A 16,191-nucleotide genomic window follows, 5' to 3' on the forward strand; every position below is an offset into this window, starting at 1 on the left:
TGTTATGCTTTTAGGTCATTGTGAATGCCATTCATTAAAAAACAAAAGTGATAAAAGACAGAGGTGGCAAGGGTGGAGGAAGAGCGGTACAGGGTCAGGGCTGGGTCTCTAGGATGCCAGGGGCGAAGGACAGCACAGGAGACCATAGTCAATAGGCCAATCAGTTGGTCTGACCTGTGAAGAACTGTCCTTCTCAGGTTCCTGATTAGATCCACCTGTGATACCCCACCTTATCCCTGCGACCTCCACAGACTGCAAGACTGCACTAGTTTACTCCAGTTTCCACAGCAGATCTCCCCAGCACCATGCTGATCTGATGCAGTGGTGTATTGTAAATAAGATATAATTTATTCATTGCCTATGGAAAAAATACTCAACTAAAAAACATCAAAAGAACAATCTTGTAATAGTCATGAGAATTCACTTGAAACTTGTGCAAAGTTTATTTTCTAGCCAAGGCCAATTTTGCTTCTTCTAAAAGTTCCAATATGGCATTAACTTTTTAAATACCAAAAAGATTACTCATTTCCATAATAAACAGTTCCTTAAGTACCATATGTAATAAAACAACAAGGGGCACAAGTGAATAAATACAATCATACAGGCAACAGCAACAGTCCAGCACAATCAAAATCTTAACTAGTACCACATATTACAGACCAGTGCACTAATTAAACAATAATTAAATACAAAACAGTTTCTCTCAGTACTTTTACAGGCAAAATTATTGTCAGATTTGGCCCAATTGACCTTGTTAAAAAAATACTTCTACAAGGATACTCCTATGCATTCATTCAACCAGTTTGCAGTGTACAGCAGTGAACAGCATAATAAGAGAAAGGCAGTTTGATTTGTCTGAGTGAACATTCAGTGAAAACAGCTATGAACTTTATCAAAAAGTTTTCAATATTGTGTCAAACATTCATTTTCAGAAGATGTGCAAATGCACAGCATAGGAGCATGCAATAGCTTGACATGGATTTTGTGTTTGTTTTCGCTCTCTGCATTGTCAATATATCACCACCCTGCATACACAGGATCCGCATCACACGGGACTCCATACACATGACAAGGGGGACGGTCCTTCCGCAGAAGAGGAGCACGAGAGAGAGACAGCTCACTGTCTGTATCTCTTCTCCTCCGAAAAACCAGGAGGACAATAAACAGGAGAAACACTGAAGAGATCAGAGAGAGAAGAGGTAAGGGTGTCAGTAGAGCACATATTGAGGGGTAAATTGTAGATAAAATCTTAGTCAAATTAATTTATTATGATAATGAGATTAGAAAAATTTTATTGCTCATACATCCTCCTCCAATGACAATGAGAGCTATGGTGACAGGAGCAAGCTCGCATGTGTCTCCAGCCTTCCTGAAGAAAGTCTCCATGCAATAACCTGGAGCAGTGCTGCCCTCAGGGCAAAACGCATCACTGGGGCACTGGATTGGATTCACATCTGGACTCTGTAAGACAAATAGGTCAATTTGGTCTTAGATTAAAGCAAAATTGCTTGTTTAAATATACTACATGTACAATATGTTAGGGATGTAACTGAATATGAATACATTATTTGGCTTGAACAACTAATATGTTCTAAACAGATACAAACACAGATAGGAAAATAAGGTGCATGATTTTTTTTGTCAAATTTGTCTGCTGGTTGAATGTCACGGCAGAGTTTCAGCCACAAGCTTGAGCGACGGATTTCCACTGTGATTTCCACAAGTCCGCTGGCCGTGGATTGAGCATCACGTTGCGCCTGTTGTTCTTGTCAGTGGCAGGGAAGTTTGCTCTGCTCTGCTCCCTTACCTCTGTGTGTGTGCTGCTTGGTGCCATCGTTTTGTGTGGTGTCTGGGCTGCTCGATCCTCTGTGTCATAATATGCATTGCAAGTATAATTTCATTTTAATATTTCCTTTGTAAAACTGTCAGTGCCACTTCCTAAAGCCCACACAGACCATGAACTGTGCATAGGGCAGTATGTCTCTGCTGGGGCCTCAAAAAAAAATCATTTTAAAAATATTAACTTGTACATTCATAGTGCATGTTTTCGTTATTCTTCATCATTATTAAATGAAGATCTTACCAGTAAATCATATGGGCACAGTAATTATAGTTTGTTATATATTGTGTTGTTGAAAATGACCTCTTTTTCTGGCAGCCCTGTTTTTCATGTTTTCTTTAAAAACAAAAAAGACACAGATAGCGGCATTGCATTGCAGTGTAGTGTAGTGTACAGTTAACAACAGCAGGAGGACCAAAGAGCTTGAATCCTGTTTTGGATGTTGGACAGCAGTTATTATGTATAATAAATTGTGTGTGTGTTGAGTGGTAATAATCACTCACTGGGCAGTAGTGGTCTTCAGGGCAGATGTCGCAGTTCTCTTGGCCCCAGTGGATCTGATAGAAACCACTGCTGCAGATCTGACACATTCTCTGATGAGAGGTCTTGTGCATTCCTGCCCAACATACACAAGTAACCAGACAAGCACAGTATACAATGCAACTTATTATCCTTTGCACTCAGCATGTGTTCAGTTGCTTAAAGAGGAACAAACAAAAAGAACAGATTCTGAGCTTTATGAACATATCCAGTGATCATTTCACTAAGGTTGTTACTGACTTGCAAAAACAGATGTACTCACACTTCATGCCACACTTCATGCTTAAGATTTATTCCTAGGATTAACTTCTACTCCTTGCTCAGAGTTGCTCTAAGAAATTGCATAGCACATTTTTATTCTCTGTGTTTAACTACACTTTTTCACAGACTTAAGTAGACTTCTAAGACTTTTTATAAGTGTAAAGCAAGTCATCTTTCTGCTTAAACCATGAAGTAGGTGAGGAGAAACAACAATGTTTCATAAGGCATATTAAGTAAGGAATAAAATATGACAGGGCATGCTGATATAGGAAAATAATCTATGACAGTGTGGTGTGACCTGTTATCACCCCTATAACAGCATGTTTTATTTCTCTTATGCCACAGCAATTTGCCAAAGATTACAATTTTTTAAATTTTATTAATGAACAACACATCCTGCTTTTTAACCATTTATAGTTACATGTAATGTGGAACACAAGATAGGTTATACAGACACAAACTCCTTTGTTCTGAAGACATTCCTGTGGTGGAAAAATCACTGTTACAAAGCAACGACACTGGAGACTCTTTCCATTAATGTTAAATAAAGTCTCCTACAGAATGCTTCACTATATAAACATCTAAATGCTCTTTCATAATCTGTTTATTATTACTCTTAGGTTATGTGGAGCATCTGACATAAAAGTCCCTGTGAATGAGTTGTTACTATAGGAACAATCAAGTATCAGAAGGAGAGCATTAATATAAACCTAGATTTGTATTACAGCCGGCACTACTTGTCAAAGCTGCTGTTATACAAAATAAAATCAACACCTTTTGACCAATGGAATTTGAGAATTCAGCAGTGTTGTGGTATAATATGTGGTATAATATTGGATGATGTTGGTTACCTGGGCGACAGGGGGAACACTCTTTGTTGCCAGTCTTTAGGGCTTCAAAGCCGGAAGGACACATCTGGCACTGAGCACAACTGGAGGAGCTGTTAAACAGGAAGACACAATTACAGCAAATTCTACTTTATTCAATATACTCAGAGCCAAAGTTATACTGGTTATATCACTGTAATGTCAGTCTTGTGATATTGATATGAGGTCTACAGACCGTGGAACAGGACCTTACAGAGGAAAATAAATGACTTGCAGCCTTTACTGTGGCTTTCATTAAAATCCCAGGATGAAAGACATGTGACTCTGCGCTTCAGCCTGTGTAAGCTCGAGTGTAAGAAAACACTGTACTGAATAGTGCTGGAATTCAGAGTGCACCGCTGTCTGCTATCATGCTGAAAAATGTATATGTAATCAGGCTATATTTTACAGCTTACAGATACACTAGAACTTGATTTTATTTTACTGTATGCGCTTACATTTACAGGAAGATAAGCCTTTGCCAAAGTGTCAATGAAATGCAGTAGCCAAGTGCACAGCTTACTTGCAGTATGTGCCCTCGGGACACGGGTTACAAACAGTAGCATTCTGTCCGGATATATAAAAACCTGCAAAATAAAAAGTGCACATGTATGTTTTTATGCTTTATGAATAATGGTTAAACAATGACTCTGTTTCCACAGCTACTGTAGGAATTTAGGAATTAAGGACAATTAAATCAATTGATAGTTCAGGGCATAGTAAGTTCATATATAAAGGTTACCTGGTGCACAGGGCTGACATGAGACTGAACCACTTTCATTGGTGTAAGAACCAGGAGGACAAGCCTGACACACAGGGCTCCCTGTGAGACTGAGAAGAGCAGGAGGATCAGGGAAAAATATGGATCAGCTGTTTGATATGGCATGTAGGTGTGTGCCATTAATGTGTGATAAGTGATTACTCACTTAGTGTAGAAGCCTGGTGTGCAGGGAAGACACGTCTGCTGGCCTGCTAGCGGCTGATAGAAACCTAGTGAGCAGGAACGACAGCCTATGGGGAAAATACACAGCCCAGGCTCCGGACAACATGAACACAGCAACGTCTCTGGCAGAATAAACAAATAAAAAAAAAACAACACAAATAAATAAGCTGTTTTTTAAAAACCTTAGTAAATGTTTGTCTGTCCTCTACAGTACAGCTCTATTAGAACGTTATAACAATTCTGATTAAAATTAGGTTATTTCCATATTCTTAGTTTTATTAGTTACAAAATAATAGTATAACTTATCAGTCATTGTTATAGTTACACTATATTACCAAAAGTATGTGAACACCTGCCCAATAACACCCATATGTGGGCTTTCCTCAAACTGTTGCCGCAAAGTTTGAAACACATAATCGTCTAGAATGTCTTTGTGTACTGCAGCATTAAGATTTCCTCTTGACTGGAACTTAGGGGCACAAACCTGTTCCAGAGTGACAATGCCCCTGTGCGCAAAGTGAGGCACATAAATACATGGTTTGCTAAGATTGATGTCAAAGAACTTGAGTGGCCTTCTTGCCCGACATCAGTGCCTGACCTCAATAATGTTCTTGTGGCTGAATGGGCAAATCCCCACAACCATGCTTCAAATTCTAGTGGAAAGCCTTCCCAGAATAGTGGAGGTTATTATAATAGCCACAAGAGCATTAGTGAGGTCAGGCACTGATGTCAGGTGAGGAGGCCTGGCATGTAGTCAGAGTTCCAATTTCCTCCCAGAAGTGTTCAGTGGGGTTGAGGTCAGGGCTTTGTGCAGGACACTTTAGTTCTTCTACAAACTCTGTCTTTATGGACCTTGCTTTGTGGACCTGGGCATTGTCATAATGGAACAGGTTTGGGCTTCTTAGTTCAAGTGAAGGGAAATCTTAATGCTACAGCATACAAAAACATTCTAGACAAATGTGAGCTTCAAACTTTGTGGCAATACTTTGGCGAAGACCCTCATATGGATGTGATGGACAGGTGTCCACATACTTTTGTCATATATTGTTTGTCAGGATCATGTAAACCGAGTAACAATATTATTGACAATAACATATAACCAGGCACGTCAGTAGCTTTTTAAATAACTGAAACCACAGCTATAACCCTACACCACTGCTGAAGGCTGAATAAGCCATACCCACCATTGTCATAGTAGGTGCCTGGTGCACAGGCCTCACAGCTGGAGATGTTCAAAACCGAGCAGCCAGGTGTAGTGGTGCTGAGCATGATGGGAGTGGTTGTGGCCACATTCTCAGTGACCGTAGTGGCAGTTACATTCTCGATAACTGTGGTGGCAGTCACAGCGGGGGCGAGGGTAGTCTGACTCCTCACTGCTCCTATTATTAACCCATACAAATGAAAGGATACTGTATATCAGAAATATTATTTAACCGACTTCAACAATATCAACATCCAACACAGAATACTGCTTATTTACTTTACCAGGTTTACATGGTGGCCATAAAGTCAGCTGATTCTACAGAAGTAAATTATTCTTTTAGCCCTTCTCAAAGCAGAATGACAGACTTGTTTGTTCTAAAAGAAACTCATCCAGCTGAATTTGCTCTCCGGAGTTTTCAGTGTACGTCTGTTTTATTGATTTACTGATTCAGAAGGTCAAATCCAATTAGACACCAAGTTTTAGAATAATTCCCAGTACATTAGCCTGGATAGAATAATGAATTTAATTTATGTGCTGACCCACAAATTAAAGCAATTAAACTGTGTATCATGCGGTGAGATAAATGAGCTACTGCATTATAAAATCCTAATCATGTTCAAAGATCCATATGCAAACAGATAAAAAAAAATGAGAGAATGATGTTTTTATTTTATTGTATTGTAGTAAAGAGGTAGTGCTAAATATACTAAGATATACTAAGTCATTACAATTAATTCAGATTTTTAAAAATTTCTATATGAATTCAAATTTTTATGTTAGACATTACAACAGAATTTTTTGTGAATATATCTTTTAGAGTCATTTTCGAAGTCATTACTTTGCAAATGACTAAATGAATGTGTGCTGAGGGAACTAAGATTGAAACAGAGTCCTTATTGTGCAAGTAATCACATTAAGCATGTGGTACATATGCAATTATTCCTGGTCTTGTGACTTCAACACAGTCCAAAGATGCAGAGAGAAGTGTGAGAAGTTGGCAATTCCTGTGTTCCCCTGAAAACTGGAAATTTTGAATACATTTTATATATGTGAAATATGCATTTGCTCGATCTGAACCGAGGGAAAAGCTGCTCCTAATCACACTCCTGGGTCTTACTAGTAGCTATTAACACTTCTTGAAAACTTCTTTTTAATGAAGAACAAAAAAAGTTTTAATGTTTTAATAAGGAAGACCATTAAATGTGTCCCAATCTTTTGAAATATGTCAATCTTGATGTGTCAGAGACATTCCTCTCCTATCTGACAGTGTGTTAGACAGTGAGATTATAAGTTTATGACCTGGTGACCCAGTAAAAACCTGGGAATAATTACACACTCTGCCTCTAAAGGATGAACTAACTGACACAAGAGCACGTGCGTGTAAACAACACTGAAACCAGGCACACTCTCCTGATTCTCCTGACCCTGTTCCTGTCATTCAGACAAGACACTTTCCACTGATAACAAACAAACACAGTCATTACAAGCGTCTGGACTCACCGAGCAAACACACGAGTGCCACGACAACAGCCTGGACTCCCAAATGTGCCATGTTTCAGTGATTCCTCAACCAGTCCCACCATCTGATTTATCTCACCGAGTTCATGGCTGAAGCTTCAAAACTCTTCAACTGGGAAATAAAAATCAGCTTCGTCACTCTGCGCTCATTCCTTCCTCAAACCCTACGCCAAATGACTAATCATGTGAGTTTGAGCGCTGTGGAAATCACTGTAAATTAAACAGGAATTCTTTAGGAGAAGTAAAACCAGCCTCCACACCACACACTGTACTCCACAGAGCTGTCGTAAAAAGCTGAACCCGAGCGCGCGCGTCTTCAGTGCGGAACAAGCCGACTTTCACAGACCCCGCCTATCATATGAATACCCCGCCCATTCATCTAAAACCACGCCCACGCTGTTGGCTTGACAGGTTGAACTTCTGATTCATGTCTGATTAGGTTTGTAGTGCTAGAACTGCAGACAGCATACCACGCTTTTCAGTTAGAATTACTTTAAAATCAGTGAAATAGTTGGTATGTAGTCAAGTGAGTGGTGCACTGCATTTAAACTGAGTGGTGTTTTAGTCTGGAACCCTCTCTCATAGGGAAACACTCTTAGACTGTTTATTTTACAGTTTGTTCCAGTTTGGTGTAAATCCAACTAGCTGCATTTTGGTAAGGAGTACATGCAAAAAGTAAACACAGAAATAAAACTAGCACTTGATTAAAGGGCTTGAGTTGCATTGTGACTCTGGGAAGATAAAAACATTGACAAATATTAATTCATTCATCTTCAGTAACTGCTTTGGTCAGGGACATGGTGGATCCAGAGCCTATCCCGGTAACACTAGGCATGAGAATTCACCCCAGATCGGATGCAGGCCCATTGCAGGGCACCATTCACATACACACATTCACACACTCATTCACACCTAGGGGCTATTTAGCACAGCCAATCCACCTAATTGCATGTTTTTTGCACCGTGAGGTGAAACTGGAAAACCCGGAGGAAACGCACACAAACACTGGGAGAACATGAAAGTCTACACAGACATTAACCCAAGATCAGGAGTGAATCCAAGACCCCAGAGCTGTGCTGCCCACCAAATGAAGTATTCAGAATTCTTCATGAAGGAGATATAATTGACTCAAGGATTTTCCATGGACAAATGCAGAATTAATTCAAGATATCTATTAGCCAATATCATTCATTCTTTCATTCCTTCATTCCTTCATTCATTCATTTATTCATCTTCAGTAACCACTTTCCTGTACAGGGTCACTGTGGATCCAGGATCCATCCCGGGAACACTGAGTGTGAGGTGGGATATTAAATATTTCTGACTCAAATAATGATTTACAATTTTTGCCAAAACTATAAACAATAATGATATTTAAATTATGATATTTACATTTGACTAATAATACATTTAATGATTATTTCATATTTAAAATATTTACAGTTATTGTCCACTGGGGGCAAAACCGGCAGTGTAAAAAAAAAAACCCTCATCTCTAGTGTTGTGTCTGCATATAACAAGCAAATGAATAAATAAGTAAACAAACAAACATACATACATACATTCATACATACACGGATTAGCCATAACATTAAAACAACCTGCCTAATATTGTGTATGTCCCCTTTGTGCCACCAAAACAGCTTTGACCCGTCCAGGCATGGACTCCACAAGACCTCTGAAGGTATTCTGTCGCATCTGGCACCAAGACATTAGCAGCAGATCCCTTAAGTCCTGTAAGTTGCGAAGTGGGGACTCCATGGATCGGACTTGTTTGTCCAGCACATCCCACAGATGCTCGATCGGATTGAGATCTGAGGAATCTGTAAGCCAAGTCAACACCTTGAACTCTTTGTCATGTTCCTCAGACCATTCCTGAACAATTGCTGCAGTGTGGCAGTGCGCACTATCCTGCTGAAAGAGACCACTGCCATTAGGGAATACCGTTGCCATGAAGGGGTGTACTTGGTCTGCAACAATGTTTAGGTAGGTGGCACGTGTCAAAGTAACATCTGCATGAATGCCACGACCCAAGGCTTACGCACCATGCTGTCCACATGATGTAAAAGAAAATGTGATTCATCAGACCAGGCCACCTTTTTCCATTGCTCCATGGTCCAGTTCTGATGCTCACGTGCCCATTGTAGGTGCTTTCAGCGGTGGACAGGGGTCAGCATGGGCACTCTGACCGGTCTACAGCTACGCAGTCCCATACGCAGCAAGCTGCCATGCACTGTGTGTTCTGACACCTTTCTATAATAGCTAGCATTAACCTTTTCAGCAATTTGTGCTATAGTAGATCATCTGTGGAATCGTATAAGACAGGCTAGTATTCACTCCTCATACGCATCAGTGAGCCTTAGGTGCCCATGACCCTGTCGCTAGTTCACCTGTTGTCCTTCATTGCACCACTTTTGGTAGGTACTAACCACTGCATACTGGGAACACCCCACAAGACCTGCCGTTTTGCAGCTTGCTCTGACCCAGTCATCTAGCCATCACAATTTGGCCCTTGTCAAAGTCGCTCAGATGCTTACATTTGCCCATTTTTCCTTCCTTCAACACTTTAACCCTCGAGAACTGACTATACACTTGCTGCCTAATATACCCCACCCCTTGACAGGTGCCACTGTAACGAGAAAATCAATATTATTCACTTCACCTGTCAGTGGTTTTAATTTTATGGCTGATCAGTACATACACTATTTGGCCAAAAGTATATGGACAGCCACAAGAGCATTAATGAGGTCTGGGGCGCAGTCAGTGCTCCAGTTCATCCCAAAGGTGTTCAGTGGGGTTGAGGTCAGGGCTCTGTGCAGGCCACTCGTGTTCTTCCACACCAACCTTGGCAACCCATGTCTTCATTGAGCTCGCTTTGTGCACAGGGGCATTGCCATGCCAAAACAGGTTAGAGGGCTTTAGTTACAGTGAAGGGCAATTGTATTGCTACAGCATACAAAGACATTATACAAAATTGTGTGCTTCCAACTTTGTGGCAACAGTTTAGGGAAGACCCATGTATGAGTGTGATGGTCAGATGTCCACATACTTTTGGTCATATAGTGTACAAAACCTACATAAACAGAGAATTGAATATAGAAATTAATAAATATGAAAAGTTGTAGGAAGTATAGAAAATAATGTCAATACACAAATATCAAAAGTGTAGCTATTTAAAAAAATAAAAACTAATTTTGAAAAAATGAAAATGTCATCCTCCACACACAATAGGCATCATAAACACAGAATGATTTTAATGTGAATTAGAGCATCTATTTATTTTTGTAAAAAAATCTGTAACATTTTATTATACAGTATCATAATATATATAATATATTAGTGTTTCTATTTCTATATAGTGTTTCTTTATGCACATAGAGAAGTATTTTTGAATACTGTAAACCAATCACCATCCAGCCATATAGCTGGCGAGAATTCGCTAGAAATGTGGCTGGAAATAAAGACAATCATAAGTGCTTTTTTGCTTTAGTTAGGGGTCATAACAATTGGTAAATCTTTCACAGGGTTAAATTTCTGTTGTGCCAATGGAACAATTGTATATCATAGAAACAAAATTTGGCATATATGAGATCTAACAATAAAACATGCAGACTCTTACAGTTTTTACAAAATATAGTCACACTCTTATCAAAATGATCCAAAAGAGAATCACAGAATGGACATAAAAGTCGAGCATTTTACATGTCACACAGGCAATACATTATCTATGACTGCTGAACAAAGACTGAGAACTTCCAGCATTATGACGCATCTACTGGGATGATCTCTCTGTTCCATAGTTTGATACTCTCAACAATCAACACTTAAAATGCTGGGAGTCTTAACTTAAATATTTTCATTTATAAAATAAGAGGCACAGACTGTTTTTTTTTTTTTTCAGACAATTGTGTAGTACCTGAAAGGCACATACAGTACATCCATTACAATGCCTTGCTGTATTAAATTCACTCTATTTAATCAGCCAGCAAGATATATATGGCTTGACCCTCTTGATCTTTAGCTTCACCTGATTTCACAGATTTCGGTTTACTAACACAGCTGAAGTATAATCTAGGTACTGTATATATTAAATTCTAGACAATCTTAGTACAGTACAAGATGTCACTCTGATGAACATTCAATGCAGGCACCAATCTCTAAAAACAAATATTGTCAACACAATACATATTTCATGCCAGTAAGAAATGCTGTTTATTTTATTTTATTTTATTAAACCTCACTTTTGTCATTTGATTTCTTTGATGGCACTTTTTGGGCAACTCCATAGGGAACGTGAGCCGCCACAGTTCCCAGCTCTGCAGCCCCTTCAATATGGAACATTTGATCATCGAAGAAAATGTGGGGCTTGATTTTTGCCAGCATAGGGCCTTTAGGTGCTCCAGCCAAGAAAAGGGCTTCATCTGTCTCTAGGCCCCAAGAACGCAGGGTCTTCAGGGCACGTGTACCTGAACTAGCTGCACTGCGAGCAGTCACAAGGTAGGTGCGGATGGGACAGTCCATACGCTGACCTTTGGCAGAGAATTTCTTTTGCAGTTTTCCCAAAGCCTCCAAAAATCCTTTCAGTGGACCCTATAAAGCAAAGACACAAGTGAGCTTCTTTTTGAATTTGCAGTAAACATAGATCAGTAAATAACCAACAGACCCAGAACAGTATGTAATATGTAAGCAAAAAAACCTCAACAAGGCATGCTGTTATAGGAAAATCAACGATGGGCTGGTATGATGTGGAGGAACCACTTCAGTGCTGATTAAATCCCAATAACAGCATGTCTGGAGGTGTTTTATTCCTCTTATACCACAGCAATTTGACAGCAATTAAATTGTTAATCTACTAAAGAACAAATCATTGTACTTTATATCCATTTATTGTTATATTTATCCATTTATAGTAAAAGTCTAAATAACCATCTCCTCACAGAAAATTTGTTCACCATATTAACTACACACATTTTTAAAATCCATTTATTTTGGTACTATGGAAACAGTAACATATTATAAAGAGCACATTAATATAAACCTGTGATTTGTCTTGCAGTTGGAACTACTGTCAGCTCCATGCTGCTGTGGAAAATTAATCACCTCCTGACCAATCAGAATCAAGAGTTCAACAGCACTGTCGTATAATTCATTATAATGCTCTATATTGTCATATTTCTGTGTGTTGCAACTGTCTTACATGATCAAGCGGCTTGTTTTCATGGGCCTTTTCATGTTCAAAAAATTTGTCCAGTCCTTGCGTTTTAAAGATTCTTTCCGACTCGTCCGAAAACAGCACTGCGTCTCCATCGAAGGCCACTCGCAGCTGTGTCTCTGACACCTCCGTCACTTTCTCTGGTTTGAACATGGTGGCTGCCGCAATCCCTTAGTGACAATAAGAGCCAAAGTCTCAGTTACAACAATTCAGTTGAAAAATCTAAATTTTCAGTTTCTATTCTCACCTTCCTCTAAGGCCTCTATCACTTTCTTTGAATCAGCAGACAAGTACAGGTTGGTGTGGTAGGCTTTCAGATACCCAATTGGACTATTACCTCCAGTCATACAGAAGCGCTCAATGAATAGCTCTAAGAGAGACAGAAGGAAATTGATTTTATTGACAATTAAACATAAAGTGTGCAATCTTGTGTTGTTTTTTTAGTCAAGCTAAAAAGAGAGTTAAACAGGCAGTCATGTAATTATTACGTAAGGGATACGAGAGCATGTTTAGAGCCCCCTCTCCCTTATCACACTCCATCACCCATGTCCTCAGCCATCATAGCTAACATTATAAGCAAAGGTTTTCACATTGCTGTATTTTTATACCAAGGTCTATACATAGAAGACACTTCTAGCATGACTGTCTGAGATCATTTAAAAGATTAGAGATAAATAGCTATAGGCCAGTTCAGGGGACAGCAGTGAGATGTTGGACATCCTGTCCACCACTGCTTTGAACTCTTCACTTACTGTGATGGTTGATCGAGTTAATGAGTCTGAGTCCAACATTTGCGTGATGGTTAGTCATCAGCACAACATCAAAGAGCTCTTCGCTGTCTGGATAAAGTTGTCTGAGCTGCACATTGACTGCTTCCAGAGCCTGCAAGTGACACACAAAAGGGACACATTATGGCATCTATGTCATCTCTCCTCATCTCATTGGGAAAATCAACTTAAAAAGTACTTTGTGAGATAGTTAAGTGATGTGTGTAAAATGAATGTAGACAGCATTGTGAGTGATTGTTGACTTTGATCTGGACCTTAATAAAGGGGAAAGCAGGTCCTGGTGCAAATGGTTCAGTCTCATGTTCAATCTGGTACTTCAGGTACTCCTCCATGCCCTTCTCTTCAAAGATCTGCTGTTCCAGGTCCATGTTGAAGAGGACACGTGATGACACAGCAATGGTGATGGCATTTTCAGGCTTGGGCTGAACACAGAAAACGACAAATGTGATAATGAGAGTTTAATAGTGTAACAATCATTCCTGTGATTTTATGTCAACCCAAATGATTTGCATTTCTCAAAAACAGTTTACGCCCAAGTCTCACCCTTGTCTCTTACCTGGATACTGTATACTGTACCTATGAACTGCTGCTGAAGTCATAAAGACTGTCCTGTGTTTTCACAAGACTTCTATTGACAATATGCTCATATAAAAACACAGGTTCAGTACACTTACACATGTATACAGTAGTATACAGTTAGGGAAGAATAATGATTTATAAATTGACTATACAGTGTCACCTAAAAGAGCATGAGTTCCCTTCTGAGTCTGGGATCTTTTCATTAGGGATCTAAATCTGCAGTACATCCAAATTTCTATAAAGCTGCTTTGTGACAAAAAAAAAAAAGAAAAAAAGAAAGAAAAAACTGTATATGTGTTAAAAACACCATACAGTTAAATAAAAGTGACTTGAATTAAATTTATTCTGTAAATTCTTCAATGCAGTAGTTTCTACTGGGCCATTGTTATGATTAAACATTTAGTCAGTAGACAGTAATGGAGATGAAACTACATGATGTGTTCATATGGATCCTGGAAAAAAGTGAATTTCAAAGCGACAAAAAGCAGCCAAAGTGTCATATCACTTTGTGTAAAAGAGAAATTACAGTGCACTTTACAGTCAGAACTTCCTGACAGGAGAAATAAGCAAACAAGCATAATATCCTCATAATATCCTCAAAAGTATATAATAATGAACATCCTCAAGCTGATACAGGATGGAAAAAAGGACAAGCTTAGTTTTTAAAGGAAAAAGGTCATTTATTACTTTCATTGCATGACAAATACTCAGTTAAACATTTTGAAAAGCTCTCCTTTCTGTTTTATTGAATTTGCCTGACACAGCAGACTAAATGGCACTAATGGACTAAATGTGGCTTATGAATAATTGATATTTACTGTAACAGTAACATTAAAGCTCACACTGTTTCACTTTAATAACATAATACCAGATTTTAGCTCAATTCCACATTAAAACGATAGATTTTGATCCTTTTCGTGTGTTGATGTGTAATAAATACACACTTAGATTCAGAGGCAGTGAAACGCGTTGATTAGCGTTATATCATAATCATATTAATATTAATAATAATAATAATGAAGTTTGCTTCAATGCAGTATTTGGAGAACTTACACAGAGCACGATCGTTTCCACGTTTTGATTCTCAGAGCCCATTTTATCCACCAGAGCAGTGTGTGTGTGCCGGTTGACTTTACTGCGACAGAGCCGTTTCTTATACTGACGACGGATTTTGAATCATAATAATAATAATAATAACAACAACAACAATAACAACAACAGCACGTATTGTCGTAGTCTAGCTAAATCTCAGTCCCATTCGGCCGCGTCATAGCGTCAAGAGCTCGGCGCTTTCTTCGCTTGTTATTAATGTCCAGGTTTCTAACAGCATTTCCGGCATGATTAGCAGCTTCTCATTGCTCCAGCTCTCTGCTCCTGTGCCTGTTGCTGTGCAGTGCAGCGTGCTGTGTTTGTGTTGGTGTTTGTGAGAGGTGCAGTGCTGCATCTGTTCTGCATCCTACAGTAAGTAGAGCTAAATTTATGAGACATTATCAAGAGTGTCTGGCCACCACATACCCCAGTGACCCGGAGAGCTCACTAAACACACACACAAGGCAGAACATTTTAGAATATTTCAGAATATATATATATTTTTTTTATGTAATTCTTGCCAGAAAAGAACTATCAACCCAAGACAAAGGTTAGAGGCTTTCTATAATCCATGACCATATATGTCCTAGAAAAACATGAACATTCACTACAATACATTCATTATGCCTATTTTATAAAGGTTTTGACTCACAGATTGAGGTTTCTTCGTTGGGGTTGAGGGATCCTGCACCTTCATGCCTCCCAAACGTGCGTCACCGTTGCTGGTCATTCGTCCATCATGGAGACTCATTTCTGCAGTAGCTGCTACTTCGTGACACACAGACTAAACCCCCTGGCTTCTGTAATCTCATCCGAACCACAGCGAGTCCTAGCCTCTAAAGGCAGGGAGGATGGAGGGATGGTGATCGATACTGAGAGCATGCAGAAAACAATTTAGTGAAAAATACCATTAACCTACCAGAGGAGATTTACTAGGGCTGACTGTGTTTTCACTCCTTCCTCGAGGCATACTTGTTCTCTATCTGAATCAGAGGTCAGTCGTCTCACTGGCACCTCCTTCAATCAGCACACTGCTGAAGCAAATCTCTCCAGCATGTCTGTAACAGGCATCATTCTGCAGTGGCTCTGTGCTCGTAATGAAACGCCATTTATTTTTAGATGCTGAAGACCTTTGCCAGTGCAGATACAATAAATGTTACCATGACAACCACAGATGGCAGGCTGTACCATAACGCCGTGCTGTCAAGTCAGTTATGTGCAGCACCCGTCACTTTTCATGTCCTCATGTCAGTGGCATTTTTTCAACATCTGGGATTTATAGTTTCTACTGGGCCATTGTTATGGTTAAACGTTTAAGTTAGTAGACAGTAACGGAGATGAAACTACATGA

The 16,191-nt window shown here is 39.3% G+C and overlaps 2 protein-coding genes across 4 annotated transcripts; both read right to left on the reverse strand.

Annotated features, from left to right (window-relative positions):
• Positions 1-340: 340 nt before the first annotated feature.
• si:dkey-21a6.5 (sushi, von Willebrand factor type A, EGF and pentraxin domain-containing protein 1) lies at positions 341-7,509 on the reverse strand. Its single transcript, XM_026934197.3, has 9 exons — positions 7,155-7,509; positions 5,635-5,829; positions 4,434-4,572; positions 4,250-4,338; positions 4,031-4,094; positions 3,493-3,581; positions 2,344-2,456; positions 1,305-1,461; positions 341-1,175 (listed from the first exon to the last, which is right to left on the reverse strand). Exons 1-9 carry the CDS (start codon positions 7,204-7,206, stop codon positions 1,018-1,020), a joined length of 1,056 nt encoding a protein of 351 aa, XP_026789998.2. The 5' UTR covers positions 7,207-7,509; the 3' UTR covers positions 341-1,017.
• A 2,920-nt stretch (positions 7,510-10,429) lies between these two features.
• nt5c1ab (5'-nucleotidase, cytosolic IAb) lies at positions 10,430-16,180 on the reverse strand. Of its 3 annotated transcripts, XM_026933793.3 has the most exons (7): positions 15,760-16,180; positions 15,493-15,676; positions 13,427-13,594; positions 13,137-13,266; positions 12,632-12,754; positions 12,370-12,554; positions 10,430-11,762 (listed from the first exon to the last, which is right to left on the reverse strand). In XM_026933793.3, the coding sequence occupies exons 2-7, from the start codon at positions 15,589-15,591 to the stop codon at positions 11,403-11,405; spliced, it is 1,065 nt and encodes a 354-aa protein (XP_026789594.1). In that variant the 5' UTR covers positions 15,592-15,676; positions 15,760-16,180; the 3' UTR covers positions 10,430-11,402. The 3 variants fall into 3 exon arrangements, with proteins under 3 accessions (XP_026789594.1, XP_053093607.1, XP_034163736.1); XM_053237632.1 differs by having other exon boundaries at positions 15,493-16,180; XM_034307845.2 differs by lacking the exons at positions 15,493-15,676; positions 15,760-16,180 and adding an exon at positions 14,805-15,452.
• Positions 16,181-16,191: the final 11 nt, after the last annotated feature.

The sequence above is a fragment of the Pangasianodon hypophthalmus genome, chromosome 10 (assembly GCF_027358585.1).
Source record: "Pangasianodon hypophthalmus isolate fPanHyp1 chromosome 10, fPanHyp1.pri, whole genome shotgun sequence".
In the NCBI taxonomy this organism is placed as follows: Eukaryota; Metazoa; Chordata; class Actinopteri; order Siluriformes; family Pangasiidae; genus Pangasianodon; species Pangasianodon hypophthalmus.

Bases quoted from the DNA above. Each gene is read 5' to 3' on its own strand.
- si:dkey-21a6.5 (XM_026934197.3), bottom strand. From the start codon at position 7,206: ATGGCACATTTGGGAGTCCAGGCTGTTGTCGTGGCACTCGTGTGTTTG. The intron at 3,582-4,030 runs GTAAGCTGTGCA...CCTGTTTAACAG, and splicing joins CCCGAGGGCACATACTGCAA to CTCCTCCAGTTGTGCTCAGT. The intron at 2,457-3,492 runs GTAACCAACATC...TATGTTGGGCAG, and splicing joins GTGTTCCCCCTGTCGCCCAG to GAATGCACAAGACCTCTCAT.
- nt5c1ab (XM_026933793.3), bottom strand. From the start codon at position 15,591: ATGAGTCTCCATGATGGACGAATGACCAGCAACGGTGACGCACGTTTG. The intron at 12,755-13,136 runs GTAAGTGAAGAG...TGTCTCTCTTAG, and splicing joins TAACTCGATCAACCATCACA to AGCTATTCATTGAGCGCTTC. The intron at 12,555-12,631 runs GTGAGAATAGAA...ATTGTCACTAAG, and splicing joins GATAGAGGCCTTAGAGGAAG to GGATTGCGGCAGCCACCATG.